At 40.0% G+C, this 17,451-nt stretch overlaps 1 protein-coding gene across 1 annotated transcript in view; it reads left to right on the forward strand.

Moving 5' to 3' along the window:
- Positions 1 to 15,393, forward strand: part of LOC117530695 (mitogen-activated protein kinase 8-like) — a 133,691-nt gene extending 118,298 nt beyond the window's left edge. The window contains 4 exon segments of the mRNA XM_034193579.1: positions 14,147 to 14,224; positions 14,486 to 14,577; positions 14,579 to 14,796; positions 14,827 to 15,393. Of these exon segments, the coding sequence (XP_034049470.1) occupies positions 14,147 to 14,224; positions 14,486 to 14,577; positions 14,579 to 14,683 (275 nt within the window). The 3' untranslated portion in view covers positions 14,684 to 14,796; positions 14,827 to 15,393.
- The last annotated feature ends 2,058 nt before the right edge of the window (positions 15,394 to 17,451 follow it).

Here is a 17,451-nt window from a genome sequence, read left to right on the forward strand (position 1 = left end):
GACAGCATGTGTCCTCACCCTTCCTTGCTTCACGGGCTCGATGTGTCAAACCCAGGCGCGGTCCTCAGCGTCTCACAAACGAACATCACAAGGTCGAGTTCCCGGCAGTTCTGCTTGAATCACACATGCCTTAAATGCAGAACACCATCCAATTATCTGCTTCAGCTGAAAGTCTTTAAGGTTGCATGTGAGCACCAGTCACAGGTGCTTCACATGATGTTGATGAGGGTGAGGACTCTTCAGCCAGCACCTTCTCCACAGAAGAATCAGTTTCCATGCCACCTGAAGAGCAAAGAAAAGAAAAGAACACCAAAACATCCAGCCACACCCCCCAACACACAACACAAGGTGCTTTATATTGTAAGGCAAGGCCATACAATAATTATGTAAAACCCCAATGGTCAAAACGACCCCCTGTGAGCAAGCACTTGGCTACAGTGGGAAGGAAAAACTCCCTTTTAACAGGAAGAAACCTCCAGCAGAACCAGGCTCAGGGAGGGGCAGTCTTCTGCTGGGACTGGTTGGGGCTGAGGGAGAGAACCAGGAAAAAGACATGCTGTGGAGGGAAGCAGAGATCGATCACTAATGATTAAATGCAGAGTGGTGCATACAGAGCAAAAAGAGAAAGAAACAGTGCATCATGGGAACCCCCCAGCAGTCTACGTCTATAGCAGCATAACTAAGGGATGGTTCAGGGTCACCTGATCCAGCCCTAACTATAAGCTTTAGCAAAAAGGAAAGTTTTAAGCCTAATCTTAAAAGTAGAGAGGGTGTCTGTCTCCCTGATCTGAATTGGGAGCTGGTTCCACAGGAGAGGAGCCTGAAAGCTGAAGGCTCTGCCTCCCATTCTACTCTTACAAACCCTAGGAACTACAAGTAAGCCTGCAGTCTGAGAGCGAAGCACTCTATTGGGGTGATATGGTACTACGAGGTCCCTAAGATAAGATGGGACCTGATTATTCAAAACCTTATAAGTAAGAAGAAGAATTTTAAATTCTATTCTAGAATTAACAGGAAGCCAATGAAGAGAGGCCAATATGGGTGAGATATGCTCTCTCCTTCTAGTCCCCGTTAGTACTCTAGCTGCAGCATTTTGAATTAACTGAAGGCTTTTTAGGGAACTTTTAGGACAACCTGATGATAATGAATTACAATAGTCCAGCCTAGAGGAAATAAATGCATGAATTAGTTTTTCAGCATCACTCTGAGACAAGACCTTTCTAATTTTAGAGATATTGCGTAAATGCAAAAAAGCAGTCCTACATATTTGTTTAATATGCGCTTTGAATGACATATTCTGATCAAAAATGACTCCAAGATTTCTCACAGTATTACTAGAAGTCAGGGTAATGCCATCCAGAGTAAGGATCTGGTTAGACACCATGTTTCTAAGATTTGTGGGGCCAAGTACAATAACTTCAGTTTTATCTGAGTTTAAAAGCAGGAAATTAGAGGTCATCCATGTATTTATGTCTGTAAGACAATCCTGCAGTTTAGCTAATTGGTGTGTGTCCTCTGGCTTCATGGATAGATAAAGCTGGGTATCATCTGCGTAACAATGAAAATTTAAGCAATACCGTCTAATAATACTGCCTAAGGGAAGCATGTATAAAGTGAATAAAATTGGTCCTAGCTCAGAACCTTGTGGAACTCCATAATTAACTTTAGTCTGTGAAGAAGATTCCCCATTTGTTGTGTGGGCCGCCAGAAGAGGAGGTACTGCTGGCCCACCACCAGAGGGCGCCCTGTCTGGAGTGCGGGCTCCAGGCACCACAGGGCGCAGCCGTCTCACAGGAGCAGCCAGGGTGACAGCTGTCACGCATCACCTGCAACAGCTGTTACCAATCATCTGATCGGCAGGGGTACATCAGCAGGACGACGTCTCCACCTCTTTGCCGAGATATCGTTCTACCTGGAAGGTAACGTACCTCAGCTGACTGATTAACAGTATTCTTTTTGTGACTTTGTGCGTTGTAGTGTGGACTACTTTTCCAACGAGAGGTGGAGGTAGCTTTTCCTGCCGTACGGATTCCTGGGTGCAAACGCGCCCTCCTTTAATTGCTTTTTGTTCCTCGCCAGCAGTACCAGGTCCGACACGCGGAGGCAGTGGCCACCTGGGAGTTCGGGACTTGGCGGCTCCAGTATTCCTGGGGTCTGGTGGCGGAGGAAATCGTGTGGTTCCGGTTCTGCTTTGGACAGGCGTCTCCTATCTTCGAGCCTGCCCACACGACACCTTTGTGAATTGACACTTGTCTATTGTTGTAATCTGTTGTATTTATTGTGCACATTCACAACAGTAAAGTGTTGTTATTTGACCTACTCCATTGTCCGTTCATTTGCGCCCCCTGTTGTCGGTCCTTGTACCTACACTTTCCCAACACCATTTACATGAACAAATTGTAATCTATTAGACAAATATGATTCAAACCACCGCAGCGCAGTGCCTTTAATACCTATGGCATGCTCTAATCTCTGTAATAAAATTTTATGGTCAACAGTATCAAAAGCAGCACTGAGGTCTAACAGAACAAGCACAGAGATGAGTCCACTGTCCGAGGCCATAAGAAGATAATTTGTAACCTTCACTAATGCTGTTTCTGTACTATGATGAATTCTAAAACCTGACTGAAACTCTTCAAATAGACCATTCCTCTGCAGATGATCAGTTAGCTGTTTTACAACTACCCTTTAAAGAATTTTTGAGAGAAAAGGAAGGTTGGAGATTGGCCTATAATTAGCTAAGATAGCTGGGTCAAGTGATGGCTTTTTAAGTAATGGTTTAATTACTGCCACCTTAAAAGCCTGTGGTACATAGCCAACTAACAAAGATAGATTGATCATATTTAAGATCGAAGCATTAAATAATGGTAGGGCTTCCTTGAGCAGCCTGGTAGGAATGGGGTCTAATAAACATGTTGATGGTTTGGATGAAGTAACTAATGAAAATAACTCAGACAGGACAATCGGAGAGAAAGAGTCTAACCAAATACCGGCATCACTGAAAGCAGCCAAAGATAACGATACGTCTTTGGGATGGTTATGAGTAATTTTTTCTCTAATAGTTAAAATTTTGTTAGCAAAGAAAGTCATGAAGTCATTACTAGTTAAAGTTAATGGAATACTCAGCTCATAGAGCTCTGACTCTTTGTCAGCCTGGCTACAGTGCTGAAAAGAAACCTGGGGTTCTTATTTTCTTCAATTAGTGATGAGTAGAAAGATGTCCTAGCTTTACGGAGGGCTTTTTTATAGAGCAACAGACTCTTTTTCCAGGCTAAGTGAAGATCTTCTAAATTAGTGAGACGCCATTTCCTCTCCAACTTACGGGTTATCTGCTTTAAGCTACGAGTTTGTGAGTTATACCACGGAGTCAGGCACTTCTGATTTAAAGCTCTCTTTTTCAGAGGAGCTACAGCATCCAAAGTTGTCTTCAATGAGGATGTAAAACTATTGACGAGATACTCTATCTCACTTACAGAGTTTAGGTAGCTACTCTGCACTGTGTTGGTATATGGCATTAGAGAACATAAAGAAGGAATCATATCCTTAAACCTAGTTACAGCGCTTTCTGAAAGACTTCTAGTGTAATGAAACTTATTCCCCACTGCTGAGTAGTCCATCAGAGTAAATGTAAATATTATTAAGAAATGATCAGACAGAAGGGAGTTTTCAGGGAATACTGTTAAGTCTTCTATTTCCATACCATAAGTCAGAACAAGATCTAAGATATGATTAAAGTAGTGGGTGGACTCATTTACATTTTGAGCAAAGCCAATAGAGTCTAATAATAGATTAAATGCAGTGTTGAGGCTGTCATTCTCAGCATCTGTGTGGATGTTAAAATCGCCCACTATAATTATCTTATCTGAGCTAAGCACTAAGTCAGACAAAAGGTCTGAAAATTCACAGAGAAACTCACAGTAACGACCAGGTGAACGATAGATAATAACAAATAAAACTGGTTTTTGGGACTTCCAATTTGGATGGACAAGACTAAGAGTCAAGCTTTCAAATTAATTAAAGCTCTGTCTGGGTTTTTGATTAATTAATAAGCTGGAATGGAAGATTGCTGCTAATCCTCCGCCTCGGCCCGTGCTACGAGCATTCTGACAGTTAGTGTGACTCGGGGGTGTTGACTCATTTAAACTAACATATTCATCCTGCTGTAACCAGGTTTCTGTAAGGCAGAATAAATCAATATGTTGATCAATTATTATATCATTTACCAACAGGGACTTAGAAGAGAGAGACCTAATGTTTAATAGACCACATTTAACTGTTTTAGTCTGTGGTGCAGTTGAAGGTGCTATATTATTTTTTCTTTTTGAATTTTTATGCTTAAATAGATTTTTGCTGGTTATTGGTGGTCTGGGAGCAGACACCGTCTCTACGGGGATGGGGTAATGAGGGGATGGCAGGGGGAGAGAAGCTGCAGAGAGGTGTGTAAGACTACAACTCTGCTTCCTGGTCCCAACCCTGGATAGTCACGGTTTGGAGGATTTAAGAAAATTGGCCAGATTTCTAGAAATGAGAGCTGCTCCATCCAAAGTGGGATGGATGCCGTCTCTCCTAACAAGACCAGGTTTTCCCCAGAAGCTTTGCCAATTATCTATGAAGCCCACCTCATTTTTTGGACACCACTCAGACAGCCAGCAATTCAAGGAGAACAAGCGGCTAAACACGTCACTCCCGGTCCGATTGGGGAGGGGCCCAGAGAAAACTACAGAGTCCGACATTGTTTTTGCAAAGTTACACACCGATTTAATGTTAATTTTAGTGACCTCCGATTGGCGTAACCGGGTGTCATTACTGCCGACGTGAATTACAATCTTACCAAATTTACGCTTAGCCTTAGCCAGCAGTTTCAAATTTCCTTCAATGTCGCCTGCTCTGGCCCCCGGAAGACAATTGACTATGGTTGCTGGTGTCGCTAACTTCACATTTCTCAAAACAGAGTCGCCAATAACCAGAGTTTGATCCTCAGCGGGTGTGTCGCCGAGTGGGGAAAAACGGTTAGAAATGTGAACGGGTTGGCGGTGTACACGGGGCTTCTGTTTAGAACTACGCTTCTTCCTCACAGTCACCCAGTCGGCCTGCTTTCCCGGCTGCTTGGGATCTGCCAGAGGGGAACTAACGGCGGCTAAGCTACCTTGGTCCGCACCGACTACAGGGGCCTGGCTAGCTGTAGAATTTTCCACGGTGCTGAGCCGAGTCTCCAATTCGCCCAGCCTGGCCTCCAAAGCTATGAATAAGCTACACTTATTACAAGTACCGTTACTGCTAAAGGAGGCTGAGGAATAACTAAACATTTCACACCCAGAGCAGAAAAGTGCGGGAGAGACAAGAGAAGCCGCCATGCTAAACCGGCTAAGAGCTAGTAGCTGCGATTCCTAAAAACACGCAAAGTGAATAATGTGTAAATAATTTAGAGGTGATTCAGCAGAAGGAGTGCTTTAGTTAAGGCACGTCAAGATTACACTGTGAAACAAATCCATATCTAGATAACTAGATCAATCTAACTGCGCAGAATTAAACAGCTAACAGATACAGCAAAACACCGCTGTGCTCCGGAACAGGAAGTGATACAATACCGCAGTGAGAGCCAACCACCAGTAGAGGTAAATGAGTCCACCCACCACTTTAATCATATCTTAGATCTTGTTCTGACTTATGGTATGGAAATTGAAGACTTAACAGTATTCCCTGAAAACTCCCTTCTGTCTGATCATTTCTTAATAACATTTACATTTACTCTGATGGACTACCCAGCAGTGGGGAATAGGTTTCATTACACTAGAAGTCTTTCAGAAAGCGCTGTAACTAGGTTTAAGGATATGTTTCCTTCTTTATGTTCCCTAATGCCATATACCAACACAGTGCAGAGTAGCTGCCTAAACTCTGTAAGTGAGATAGAGTATCTCGTCAATAGGGAAGGGAATGAGAACACTACAGTTGTAATTATCTGAGAGTCAGAGCTGCGTCAGTCACAGTCAGTCAGAGCTGCGTGTCGTCAAAGCGAGCTGCAAAAAGTTTGTACCTGAGTTTTCAGAGGTGGTGTTTGTAGTTGCCATCTGCCACGCCGGTGTTTGCCAACCCGGACAGTGGGAATACCACCTCAACCGGCAACTTAGCCCCACGACTGGACAGCAACAAAGTCCGCGGCCCAACGTGGTGAATTCACTGAGGCCGCGCGCTGCGTCATTAGAGCCGCGCGTCACGAGTGCCGCTTCCCCGAGGCCTCGTGCAGCCACCGCGGATCCATCAGCGCGGAAACACCGAGGCCGCGCGGCACCAGCGCAGTGCAGATCCATCCCGGTGACAAACAACGCAGGCTGTTAACATCGGCGATCGACAAGCTGCTCATAAGCCGACCATGGGGCCTAAGAAGGTTCTGACAGCGGAGGAAGGTGACGATATTAAAAAATCTCTGGACTTTCTATCAGAGGAGATTTCTGTTGTGAAGCAGCAACAGAAATCAATCATGGATCTGGTGGAGGAGGTGAAGGCATTACGGCTCCAGAACGCCGAGAAAGACCGGCATCTGGTGCAGCTGGAAAATAGAGTGGCTGAATTGGAGCAGTACACCAGAATTAACGACGTCATCATCACAGGTCTTCACATCAAACCACGGTCCTACGCACGGGCGGTAACAGATGAGAGCGGAGGGGAGCCCAGTGAACAGGAGGTCAGCTCTGTGGAAAAACAGGTTGCTGATTTCCTCCTATCTAAAGGTATAGAAATGGATTTAAATAACATTGAAGCGTGCCACCCTCTGCCCCGGAGAAATGACGGTGATAAACGAACCGTCATCATGAGATTCATCAACAGAAAACACAAAACAGCACTGTTAAAACAAGGAAGAAAACTGAAAGGGACAAACGTATTCATCAATGAACATCTCACCAAACGGAATGTCGACATCGCCAGGAAAGCACGCTTCTTGAAGAAACAGGGAAAAATCCAGCACACATGGACTTCAAACTGTAAAATATTCATCAAACTGAACGGATCACCAGAACAAGCAAAAGTCATGGCAATAAGGAACATCGAGGAGCTGGACAAATATGAACAATAGTGTTTCTTAAAGCGAGGATCTGGACAAATATGACCAATAAGGTATGAGGACACAAACACATCACAACACCATGACACAGACCAGAGGAACCTATTCATCTACTACCTATTCATCTACATCTGGAGACAAGAAGGATATAACTCAAAGGATTGCTGATCATGGAAAAGTAGAACTGAGAACATTTAAATACACAGACCACAATGTACTGGACTTGGAGCACGATATAGACCCGGACAATAATTTCTTCTCAAATATCAATGACAGTTGTTGCTATTATACAGATGAACAGTTTAATCGGATCATTAAAACGGATAACAAATTATCAATAATCCATTTCAACAGCAGAAGTCTATATGCAAACTTTAACAACATTAAAGAATATTTAAGTCAGTTTAAAAAAATATTTAACATAATTGCTATATCAGAAACATGGATCAATGAAGATAAAGGAATGGATTTTGAACTGGATGGATATGAATTTAACTGTGTAAACAGAAAAAATAAGAGTGGAGGAGAAGTGGCTGTGTATGTGGATAAGAACATGGATTATAAAATAGTAGACAATATGACAACTGTGATTGACAACTTATTAGAATGTATAACTATTGAAATATGTGAAGAAAAAAGCAAAAATGTATTAGTCAGCTGTATATATAGAGCACCAGGATCTAGTATTGAAACATTCACTGACTGTATGGGAAAAATGTTCTCAAAAACTAATCAAAAAACTGTGTTCATTTGTGGTGACTTAAATATTGATCTGCTCAATCCAAATAAGCATAAAATAACAGATGAATTTATCAGTATAATGTACAGTATGAGTTTATATCCAAAAATCACCAGGCCAAGCAGAATTACATCCCATAGTGCCACCTTAATTGATAATATATTCAGCAATGATATTGAGAATAACACTGTGAGTGGATTATTAATCAATGACATTAGTGATCATCTACCAGTTTTCATTGTTTATAATAGAAACCATCGGCGGAATCAGCCAGAGGAGAAAATAAAATACAGGCGAGTGCGGACAGAGGAAAACATGAACACACTAAAGAAGGATTTACAGGAGCAAAACTGGGAAAAGGTATACAGTGAAAGTGATGTTGATAGTGCATATGAAACTTTTTTACAAATATTTACATCATTATATGATAAAAATTGTCCAATTAAACAAGACTACAGAAAACAAAAAATCCAAGCTCGACCATGGATGACGAAAGGGTTACGAAATGCATGTAGTAAGAAAAATACACTGTATAGAGAATTCATAAAACTAAAGACTAAAGAGGCAGAAAATAGATATAAGAAATACAAAAATAGATTAACTAATATTATACGGGTATGTAGGAAGGAATATTATAGTAACATATTATATAATAACAAAAACAATATTAAAGGAATATGGGATATATTAAATAGCATTATCAAAAATGGTAATAAAAAACAGAGTTACCCTCAGTATTTCATTGATAATAATGTCAAGAAGGAAAATAAGGATGAGGTAGTCAACGGTTTTAATAATTTTTTTGTAAATATTGGACCAAGCTTGGCAGAAAAAATTCCCGATTCCCAACCTGAGGATTGGGATAATAATCTCATAGAAAGAAATCCCTGTTCAATGTTCCCCACAGCAGTGGATGGAAATGAAATTATAGACATTGTGAATAATTGTAAATATAAAACATCTACCGATTTAAATGAAATTGATATGGTGGTGGTAAAACAGGTCATTGAATGGATTGTAGAACCATTAACATACATCTGTAACTTATCATTTCAAACCGGTAAATTTCCCAATCAAATGAAAATAGCTAAGGTTGTGCCGCTGTATAAGACTGGGGATAGACACCACTTCACAAATTATAGACCTGTTTCTTTGCTTCCACAATTTTCCAAATTATTAGAAAAGTTATTCAATAATAGATTAGACAAATTCATAAATAAACATAAATTACTTACTGATAGTCAATATGGATTCAGAGCACATAGTTCAACATCACTTGCATTAATAGAATCAGTTGAGGAGATTACAAACGCCATAGACCACAAATTACATTCAGTTGGAATATTTATAGACCTTAAAAAGGCTTTTGATACAATTAATTATGACATATTAATCAATAAACTTGAACAGTATGGGATTAGGGGGTTGGTGTTGCACTGGGTGAGAAGCTACTTAAGTAACAGAAAACAGTTTGTGAAGTTGGGGGAATATACATCATCATGCTTGGACAATGCTTGTGGCGTCCCACAGGGGTCAGTATTGGGTCCAAAACTGTTTCTAATTTATAGAAATGATATTGTCAATGTTTCCAAAATATTAAAATTAGTATTATTTGCAGATGACACAAGCATTTTTTGTTCAGGGGGGGATTTGCAGGAGTTACTGAGGAGGATCAGTATAGAAATGGGAAAATTGAAAATATGGTTTGACAGAAACAAATTATCATTAAACTTAAGTAAAACAAAATACATGTTATTTGGCTATTGTAATACAGACATACAGGTTCAGTTACAAGTCGAGGGGGTAGATATTGAAAGGGTACATGAAAATAAGTTTCTGGGGGTGATAATAGATGATAAGATAAACTGGAAGACTCATATAAAACATATACAAAGTAAACTGTCAAGAAGCATTTCAGTTCTAAACAAAGCGAAACATATTCTGGACCACAACTCACTCCGCATTCTTTACTGCTCACTGGTTTTACCATATTTACAGTACTGTGCAGAGGTATGGGGTAATACTTATAAAGGTACAACACAATCACTATCAGTAATGCAGAAAAGAGCTATAAGAATTTTTCATAATACTGGCTATAGAGATCATACAAATCCACTATTTTTACAATCCAAATTCTTAAAATTCACAGACTTGGTTCATTTTCAAACAGTACAAATTGTGTATAAAGCAATAAACAATTTACTTCCAGCAAATATTAAAAATATGTTTTTTAACAGATCAGGGGATTACAGTCTGAGGGGGAAATTTAATTTAAAGCATCAGTGGGCACGAACAACATTAAAAGGTTTCTGTATTTCTGTCTGTGGGGTGAGGATGTGGAACAGATTGGGAGTGGGGCTCAAGCAATGTCCAAGCATGAACCAGTTCAAACAGCGGTACAAAAATATGGTTTTTTCTAGGTATAGGGAGGAGGAAGGGTAATGAGGGTTAGGGTGTTTTTGTTTTTTGCTTCGGCTTGTAAATATATAGTATTTTGTATGTAAGTAGGTATGTGTAGGTGTATATTTATGTTTGTGTATATATATGTGTATATGTGTATATATGTATGTATGTTGATGTGTGTATGTATATATGTATGTGTATGTGTATATATATGTATATATATATATATATTGATATCGGTTTAGGTGTGTAGGAATCTATGTGTATATGTGGCAAAGGGTATTACTGGTTGTGGGGAAGAAGGGGTAGGGATAAATAAGCTGATGCTTCACCCTACCCCTTTTCGGACATGTTGGGTACACAGTAGGAACTTTTTTGTTGTTGTCTTTACTGATCTATCTTGTAATTGTTGTTGTATCAAATGTTCGAAATAAACAGTTTTCATTCATTCATTCATTCATTCATTCATTCATACATCCTCATTGAAGACAACTTTGGATGCTGTAGCTCCTCTGAAAAAGAGAGCTTTAAATCAGAAGTGCCTGACTCCGTGGTATAACTCACAAACTCGCAGCTTAAAGCAGATAACCCGTAAGTTGGAGAGGAAATGGCGTCTCACTAATTTAGAAGATCTTCACTTAGCCTGGAAAAAGAGTCTGTTGCTCTATAAAAAAAGCCCTCCGTAAAGCTAGGACATCTTACTACTCATCACTAATTGAAGAAAATAAGAACAACCCCAGGTTTCTTTTCAGCACTGTAGCCAGGCTGACAAAGAGTCAGAGCTCTATTGAGCCGAGTATTCCTTTAACTTTAACTAGTAATGACTTCATGACTTTCTTTGCTAAAAAAATTTTAACTATTAGAGAAAAAATTACTCATAACCATCCCAAAGACGTATCGTTATCTTTGGCTGCTTTCAGTGATGCCGGTATTTGGTTAGACTCTTTCTCTCAGATTGTTCTGTCTGAGTTATTTTCATTAGTTACTTCATCCAAACCATCAACATGTCTATTAGACCCCATTCCTACCAGGCTGCTCAAGGAAGCCCTACCATTATTTAATGCTTCAATCTTAAATATGATCAATCTATCTTTATTAGTTGGCTATGTACCACAGGCTTTTAAGGTGGCAGTAATTAAACCATTACTTAAAAAGCCATCACTTGACCCAGCTATCTTAGCTAATTATAGGCCAATCTCCAACCTTCCTTTTCTCTCAAAAATTCTTGAAAGGGTAGTTGTAAAACAGCTAACTGATCATCTGCAGAGGAATGGTCTATTTGAAGAGTTTCAGTCAGGTTTTAGAATTCATCATAGTACAGAAACAGCATTAATGAAGGTTACAAATGATCTTCTTATGGCCTCAGACAGTGGACTCATCTCTGTGCTTGTTCTGTTAGACAACAGTGCTGCTTTTGATACTGTTGACCATAAAATTTTATTACAGAGATTAGAGCATGCCATAGGTATTAAAGGCACTGCGCTGCAGTGGTTTGAATCATATTTATCTAATAGATTACAATTTGTTCATGTAAATGGGGAATCTTCTTCACAGACTAAGGTTAATTATGGAGTTCCACAAGGTTCTGTGCTAGGACCAATTTTATTCACTTTATACATTCTTCCCTTAGGCAGTATTATTAGACGGCATTGCTTAAATTTTCATTGTTACGCAGATGATACCCAGCTTTATCTATCCATGAAGCCAGAGGACACACACCAATTAGCTAAACTGCAGGATTGTCTTACAGACATAAGGACATGGATGACCTCTAATTTCCTGCTTTTAAACTCAGATAAAACTGAAGTTATTGTACTTGGCCCCACAAATCTTAGAAACGTGGTGTCTAACCAGATCCTTACTCTGGATGGCATTACCCTGACCTCTAGTAATACTGTGAGAAATCTTGGAGTCATTTTTGATCAGGATATGTCATTCAAAGCGCATATTAAACAAATATGTAAGACTGCTTTTTTGCATTTACGCAATATCTCTAAAATTAGAAAGGTCTTGTCTCAGAGTGATGCTGAAAAACTAATTCATGCATTTATTTCCTCTAGGCTGGACTATTGTAATTCATTATTATCAGGTTGCTGCAGCTAGAGTACTGACGGGGACTAGAAGGAGAGAGCATATCTCACTCATATTGGCCTCTCTTCATTGGCTTCCTGTTAATTCTAGAATATAATTTAAAATTCTTCTTCTTACTTATAAGGTTTTGAATAATCATGTCCCATCTTATCTTAGGGACCTCATAGTACCATATTACCCCAATAGAGCGCTTCGCTCTCAGACTGCAGGCTTACTTGTAGTTCCTAGGGTTTGTAAGAGTAGAATGGGAGGCAGAGCCTTCAGCTTTTAGGCTCCTCTCCTGTGGAACCAGCTCCCAATTTGGATCAGGGAGACAGACACCCTCTCTACTTTTAAGATTAGGCTTAAAATTTTCCTTTTTGCTAAAGCTTATAGTTAGGGGCTGGATCAGGTGACCCTGAACCATCCCTTAGTTATGCTGCTATAGACGTAGACTGCTGGGGGGTTCACATAATGCACTGAGTGTTTCTTTCTCTTTTTGCTCTGTATGCACCACTCTGCATTTAATCATTAGTGATTGATCTCTGCTCCCCTCCACAGCATGTCTTTTTCCTGGTTCTCTCCCTTAGCCCCAACCAGTCCCAGCAGAAGACTGCCCCTCCCTGAGCCTGGTTCTGCTGGAGGTTTCTTCCTGTTAAAAGGGAGTTTTTCCTTCCCACTGTCGCCAAGTGCTTGCTCACAGGGGGTCGTTTTGACCATTGGGGTTTTTATGTAATTATTGTATGGCCTTGCCTTACAATAGAAAGCGCCTTGGGGCAACTGTTTGTTGTGATTTGGCGCTATATAAATAAAATTGAATTGAATTGAATTAACCCATCACAGAGGGAATCAAACTCAGTGAGCAAGAACAAAGGTCAACCAGAGAGTAACATAGACAATGAACCGGTACTGACTGAAAGACAATGAAGTGCTTAAATAACCTGGGTGACATTGACAACATGTGAGTCGCAAACAAGGAGGTGGGACTTAAACTCACAGGGTGAAACAATGTGCAGGGAAATAATCACTGAACAAACCAGACCCGGTGCAAATAATCATGACAATAAAAGAACAACAGGAGGGAAATAAAATAAACTACAATAATCAACCATCATGGAACAAGAGGAGAAATCATAAAACCGCAAACCAACATAGAACTCAGGAGTTAATAAAGTGCAAGAGTGAAAGAAGTAATATAATGATATAAGGAAGTGAACAACACTCAAAAGACTAATAATATGAGCGAAGCGCTGCAAAGCTTGCTCTATGGTACAGGGAGTCCCAAAGCGGAAGTGCCAAATTTTGAATCCACAGTGAAACAGGACATGTCAAATGTCAAACACTTCCTCGATCGACGCTTCCTGGATTGACAGACGAGATCCCATGGAATCTCAGGAAACTCAGTGGCAGGGTCACACTGAAACAGGAAGTGCCACGTTTTGAGTCCACATGGGTGAAAAAAAAGGGACCCAAACCACCAGGACATAGACAGGGATGACCAGATGAACCCGAACAGAAAATACGAGTAAATGAACACATACACAAAATAATAATACGTAAAGAATGAAACAACTGAATACAAACAGAATATAGTAATACTTAGAGAATTCACCCAAACATATGATGAAACCATAAACCATGGCCAAACGGGCTGCTGGGTGGAACCATAATAAAAATGTGCCTGAAAGATGCCCATATTTTACAATTTTAACTTAAAAAAATGATGAAAGTTCTTAGTGTAGGCTTTGAATATTGACAAGTCGGTCATAAACACCACATACATAAAAGCAGTTACGTGATGTCCTTTAGTTTCACCGTGTCATTTTATACCATCTTCTCTCTCATCCTGTCTTACTTTAGTCTTCTTTTTGCAGAGTTGATATACAAAGAAGTGTTGGATTGGGAAGAAAGGACGAAGAATGGAGTCATCAGGGGTCAGCCAGCCTCCATAGGTTAGTGGAGCTCCCCGTGTGTCTAAAACCAGCAAAATGTTTCTGGCAGATTTTTCACAGTCTTAAAAAAAGAGAGAGAGAGAGAGAAAAGTAATTTTAGCAACCAAAAAGACAAATTTTGTACCTGACTGATATCCATGCAGACCTCTTTTGTTTATTGGTCAGTCAGGCTGACAACACAACAATCAACAATAAAACCTCCTGCTGCAGCTTGTGGTGCGATGGCTGACCACACACATTTTCTTGTTTCCCATAGCACAGGTGCAACAGTGAGCAGCAGCATGCAGCACCAGCACCACCCCTCCACGTCATCCTCCGCCTCCGTCAAGGACGTCTCCTCCATGTCCACTGACCCCGACCCTGACTGACACAGACAGCAGCCTGAAGATGGCCAGCAATGCTGCCATCACCTCCGCCACTGCTGGTCCGAGCAGTGGCTGTCTGGGTTGCTGCAGATGACTATCATGGACAACTTGCTCTGGTCGTGGGCTGGGTCACGCCCCCTGGTCAGAATCAAGACCAAAAGCCCAACACTGGCTCTTGGCTCTGCCTCCTGCATTTCTCTTCTCCCCCCCCCCCCCCCCCCCCCCCCCTCCTCTCTGTGCTTGTCTTCAGTGGCGTAGCATTTAGCCAGCTAGCTGTTTGAGGATTTTTTTTTTCTTTCTGAAAGGACTTTTTTTTGTTGTTGTTTTGCTTTGTTTTTTACAGTAACTTGTTTTCTTCTTTAGTTGTGTCTGAGTCCTCTGTAATTTATTCTGGCATTTCTTAATTTTTGGAAACCTAAGATGAGATTTTTTAAAATGATTTCTGTTTCGGTTTATATTCACCAGCGGTGAGAATTTAAACAAATACCCGTATAAAATTTTATGTGATCAAAAAAGCTTTTTTTGTTGTTGTTGTTTGGGTTATGTTTTAAAGTACGTTTTTTCATTTGTAAGCGACTGCTTTCCCAATTTGCCATATAAATGTAGAACAAGTCTGTACAGATTTTATTGTAGAGATAGTTATACCTGCAGTACAGACTTGCAGTGAGCCATTGAAACATAATTTTATAACATAATAATGTCTGGTCTTAGTATTCCACTACTACTACATGTCTCTTTTAATTTTATTAAGTGCATATGAAATCCATTTATTTGAACTGAAATCATCTAGATTTATTTGTATAATATATAAAAAAACAGTCACTGCTACATTTTCCTTTGTAATATTTCAGCTTCACCAAAGCATCATGATTTGCTCTTCCTTCAGTTGCTGTGAAGTTACGATGTGATTTCCAAACTCTGGGATTTTTTTCTTCTTCTTCTTCACGCTTCTCCTCCACATTAAGTTAAGATGCAGGAATTAAAACTTGCACAGTTCTGGAAGTTCTTCTCTGTGTAACAGGATTTGTGACATTAAGGAAGCAGACTGGTGGAGTTACTTTGGTGGAGCCTGGAGGTCGGACGTGGAACAGCACGTAGCTCGTGCATGTTCTCCATTGCAGTGAGGTCTTGACACTTAAAGCTATGTTTTTTAATGCTTTGACAGGTTTTTGGGATGTGTGATCGTACAAGGTTGTAAGTAGAACGTGCTTCGGTCAAGTAGGAAATTGTGACATTAAGGACGCATGTGAATGTGCTGGTTTGGTGTGTTGCAGGGATTGTGTAGCCTGGTGGAACAGTAAGGTTTTTTGTTAGTTTTTCAAACAAATCCTGTGATTAGTAATGTAACAAAGTACATTTGTATAGTTGGATGTTTGAAAGTGATTTTCTAAGAGCTGGCCAAACTCAGGTGTAGCAAATACACGTTTTTTAGGTTAGGTCAGGTTTTTACGTAATTATTGTATGGCCTTGCCTTACAATATAAAGCGCCTTGGGGCAACTGTTTGTTGTGATTTGGCGCTATATAAATAAAATTGATTGATTGAAATACACCCGCAGTTGCATCAAAAATTGAAAACAGCACAAACGCCCCGTGAGTCACGTAATATTGATTCTTAACGTATGCAATAATAGTGCCCTTTTTTTAATTTTTTTGAGTGTTTTTGGTTTTATATTGAAAGGAAAAGTGCCTGTTGGTGTCATGCATTCATTCCTGAGTATGTGAACAGCCGTGTATTCGTCACATGTCGGTTTTTAACAATATCAAACCAATAACGTATGCTGGAGTGTCGCTTTTCACAAATGTATATTTTTCTACTTATTTTGATTTGGATTCTGAGCTCTTAGCAGGAGACTGGCAGTGTATGAAGGTCATGATGTGGAACTTTGAGGTGCTTCAGGCAGTTTTTTTTTTTTTAAAGGTCTTTCATCAAAGTCAAAAAAGCAACAGCAACTGAAACAGGATAAAGATTAATTTAGCTTTTTTGCTTTGAATTAACTGTTTGGCAGGAGAACAAACAGGATTTAAATAGTGGGTCTAAGAAAACTGTGGAAAATAAAATATGCATTTGCATTACTGTCAGTACTTTTTGGTAATATTGGAGAATACCAAGCATCAGAAGCTGGGCAGATTTTTTTTTTCCAGGAATGTACAGAAAAAAAACATTGACATCTCAGTGGAGATAGAGTCATTCAGGCTAAGATCCAGTTAACAGAGAAGACAGTAAATATAACACCAGCAAACATTCATTAGACAAACTGACAAAGCCTTTGGAGCTCATTATCCTAGATTATGATTATTATTATCCAAGTTCAAACTTCATTGGTTGTTACTGTTTAACCAAGCAGCAAGATCGTACATGCGCACAAGAAAACTATTTGTATTTTAAGTGGTTTTAATTTTTGCTACTCTTTGTGATGCTATGTGCAGTTAATTTTTTGCACCACAAAACTGTTTGCATGACGACACCCTTTGCAGACTACATCAATGTAACTTTTTGGATTTCTGTCTCTGTGTAAAATCTTTAGCTTAGCTCATCAGTCCCCCTTTGTAATTTGCCCAGAGAGCAGCACACAATGTTTGACATTTATGTGCAACTCTACTTTTTGAGCTTACACTTGGTGCTTGCTCTTCTGTGTTAAATTGCCCTCGTGGATCCAGAAAGTTGCACAGGATCACTGACGATCCCAGTAATTGCAGAATATTGATGTCTGTGCTCTTTAGTGTTGGGGAACAGATGGCCAAAGGTGCCAAATCAGATCTTTGGTGAATTTGAATCAGTCCTCCTTCCTGGCAAAGAGTATCGACTGTGGACCTACAGATTGCAGCTTTGTTCCACCCAAAAAAGCTTCTCTTGTTGGCTT

This window comes from Thalassophryne amazonica, chromosome 18, assembly GCF_902500255.1.
Source record: "Thalassophryne amazonica chromosome 18, fThaAma1.1, whole genome shotgun sequence".
In the NCBI taxonomy this organism is placed as follows: domain Eukaryota; kingdom Metazoa; phylum Chordata; class Actinopteri; order Batrachoidiformes; family Batrachoididae; genus Thalassophryne; species Thalassophryne amazonica.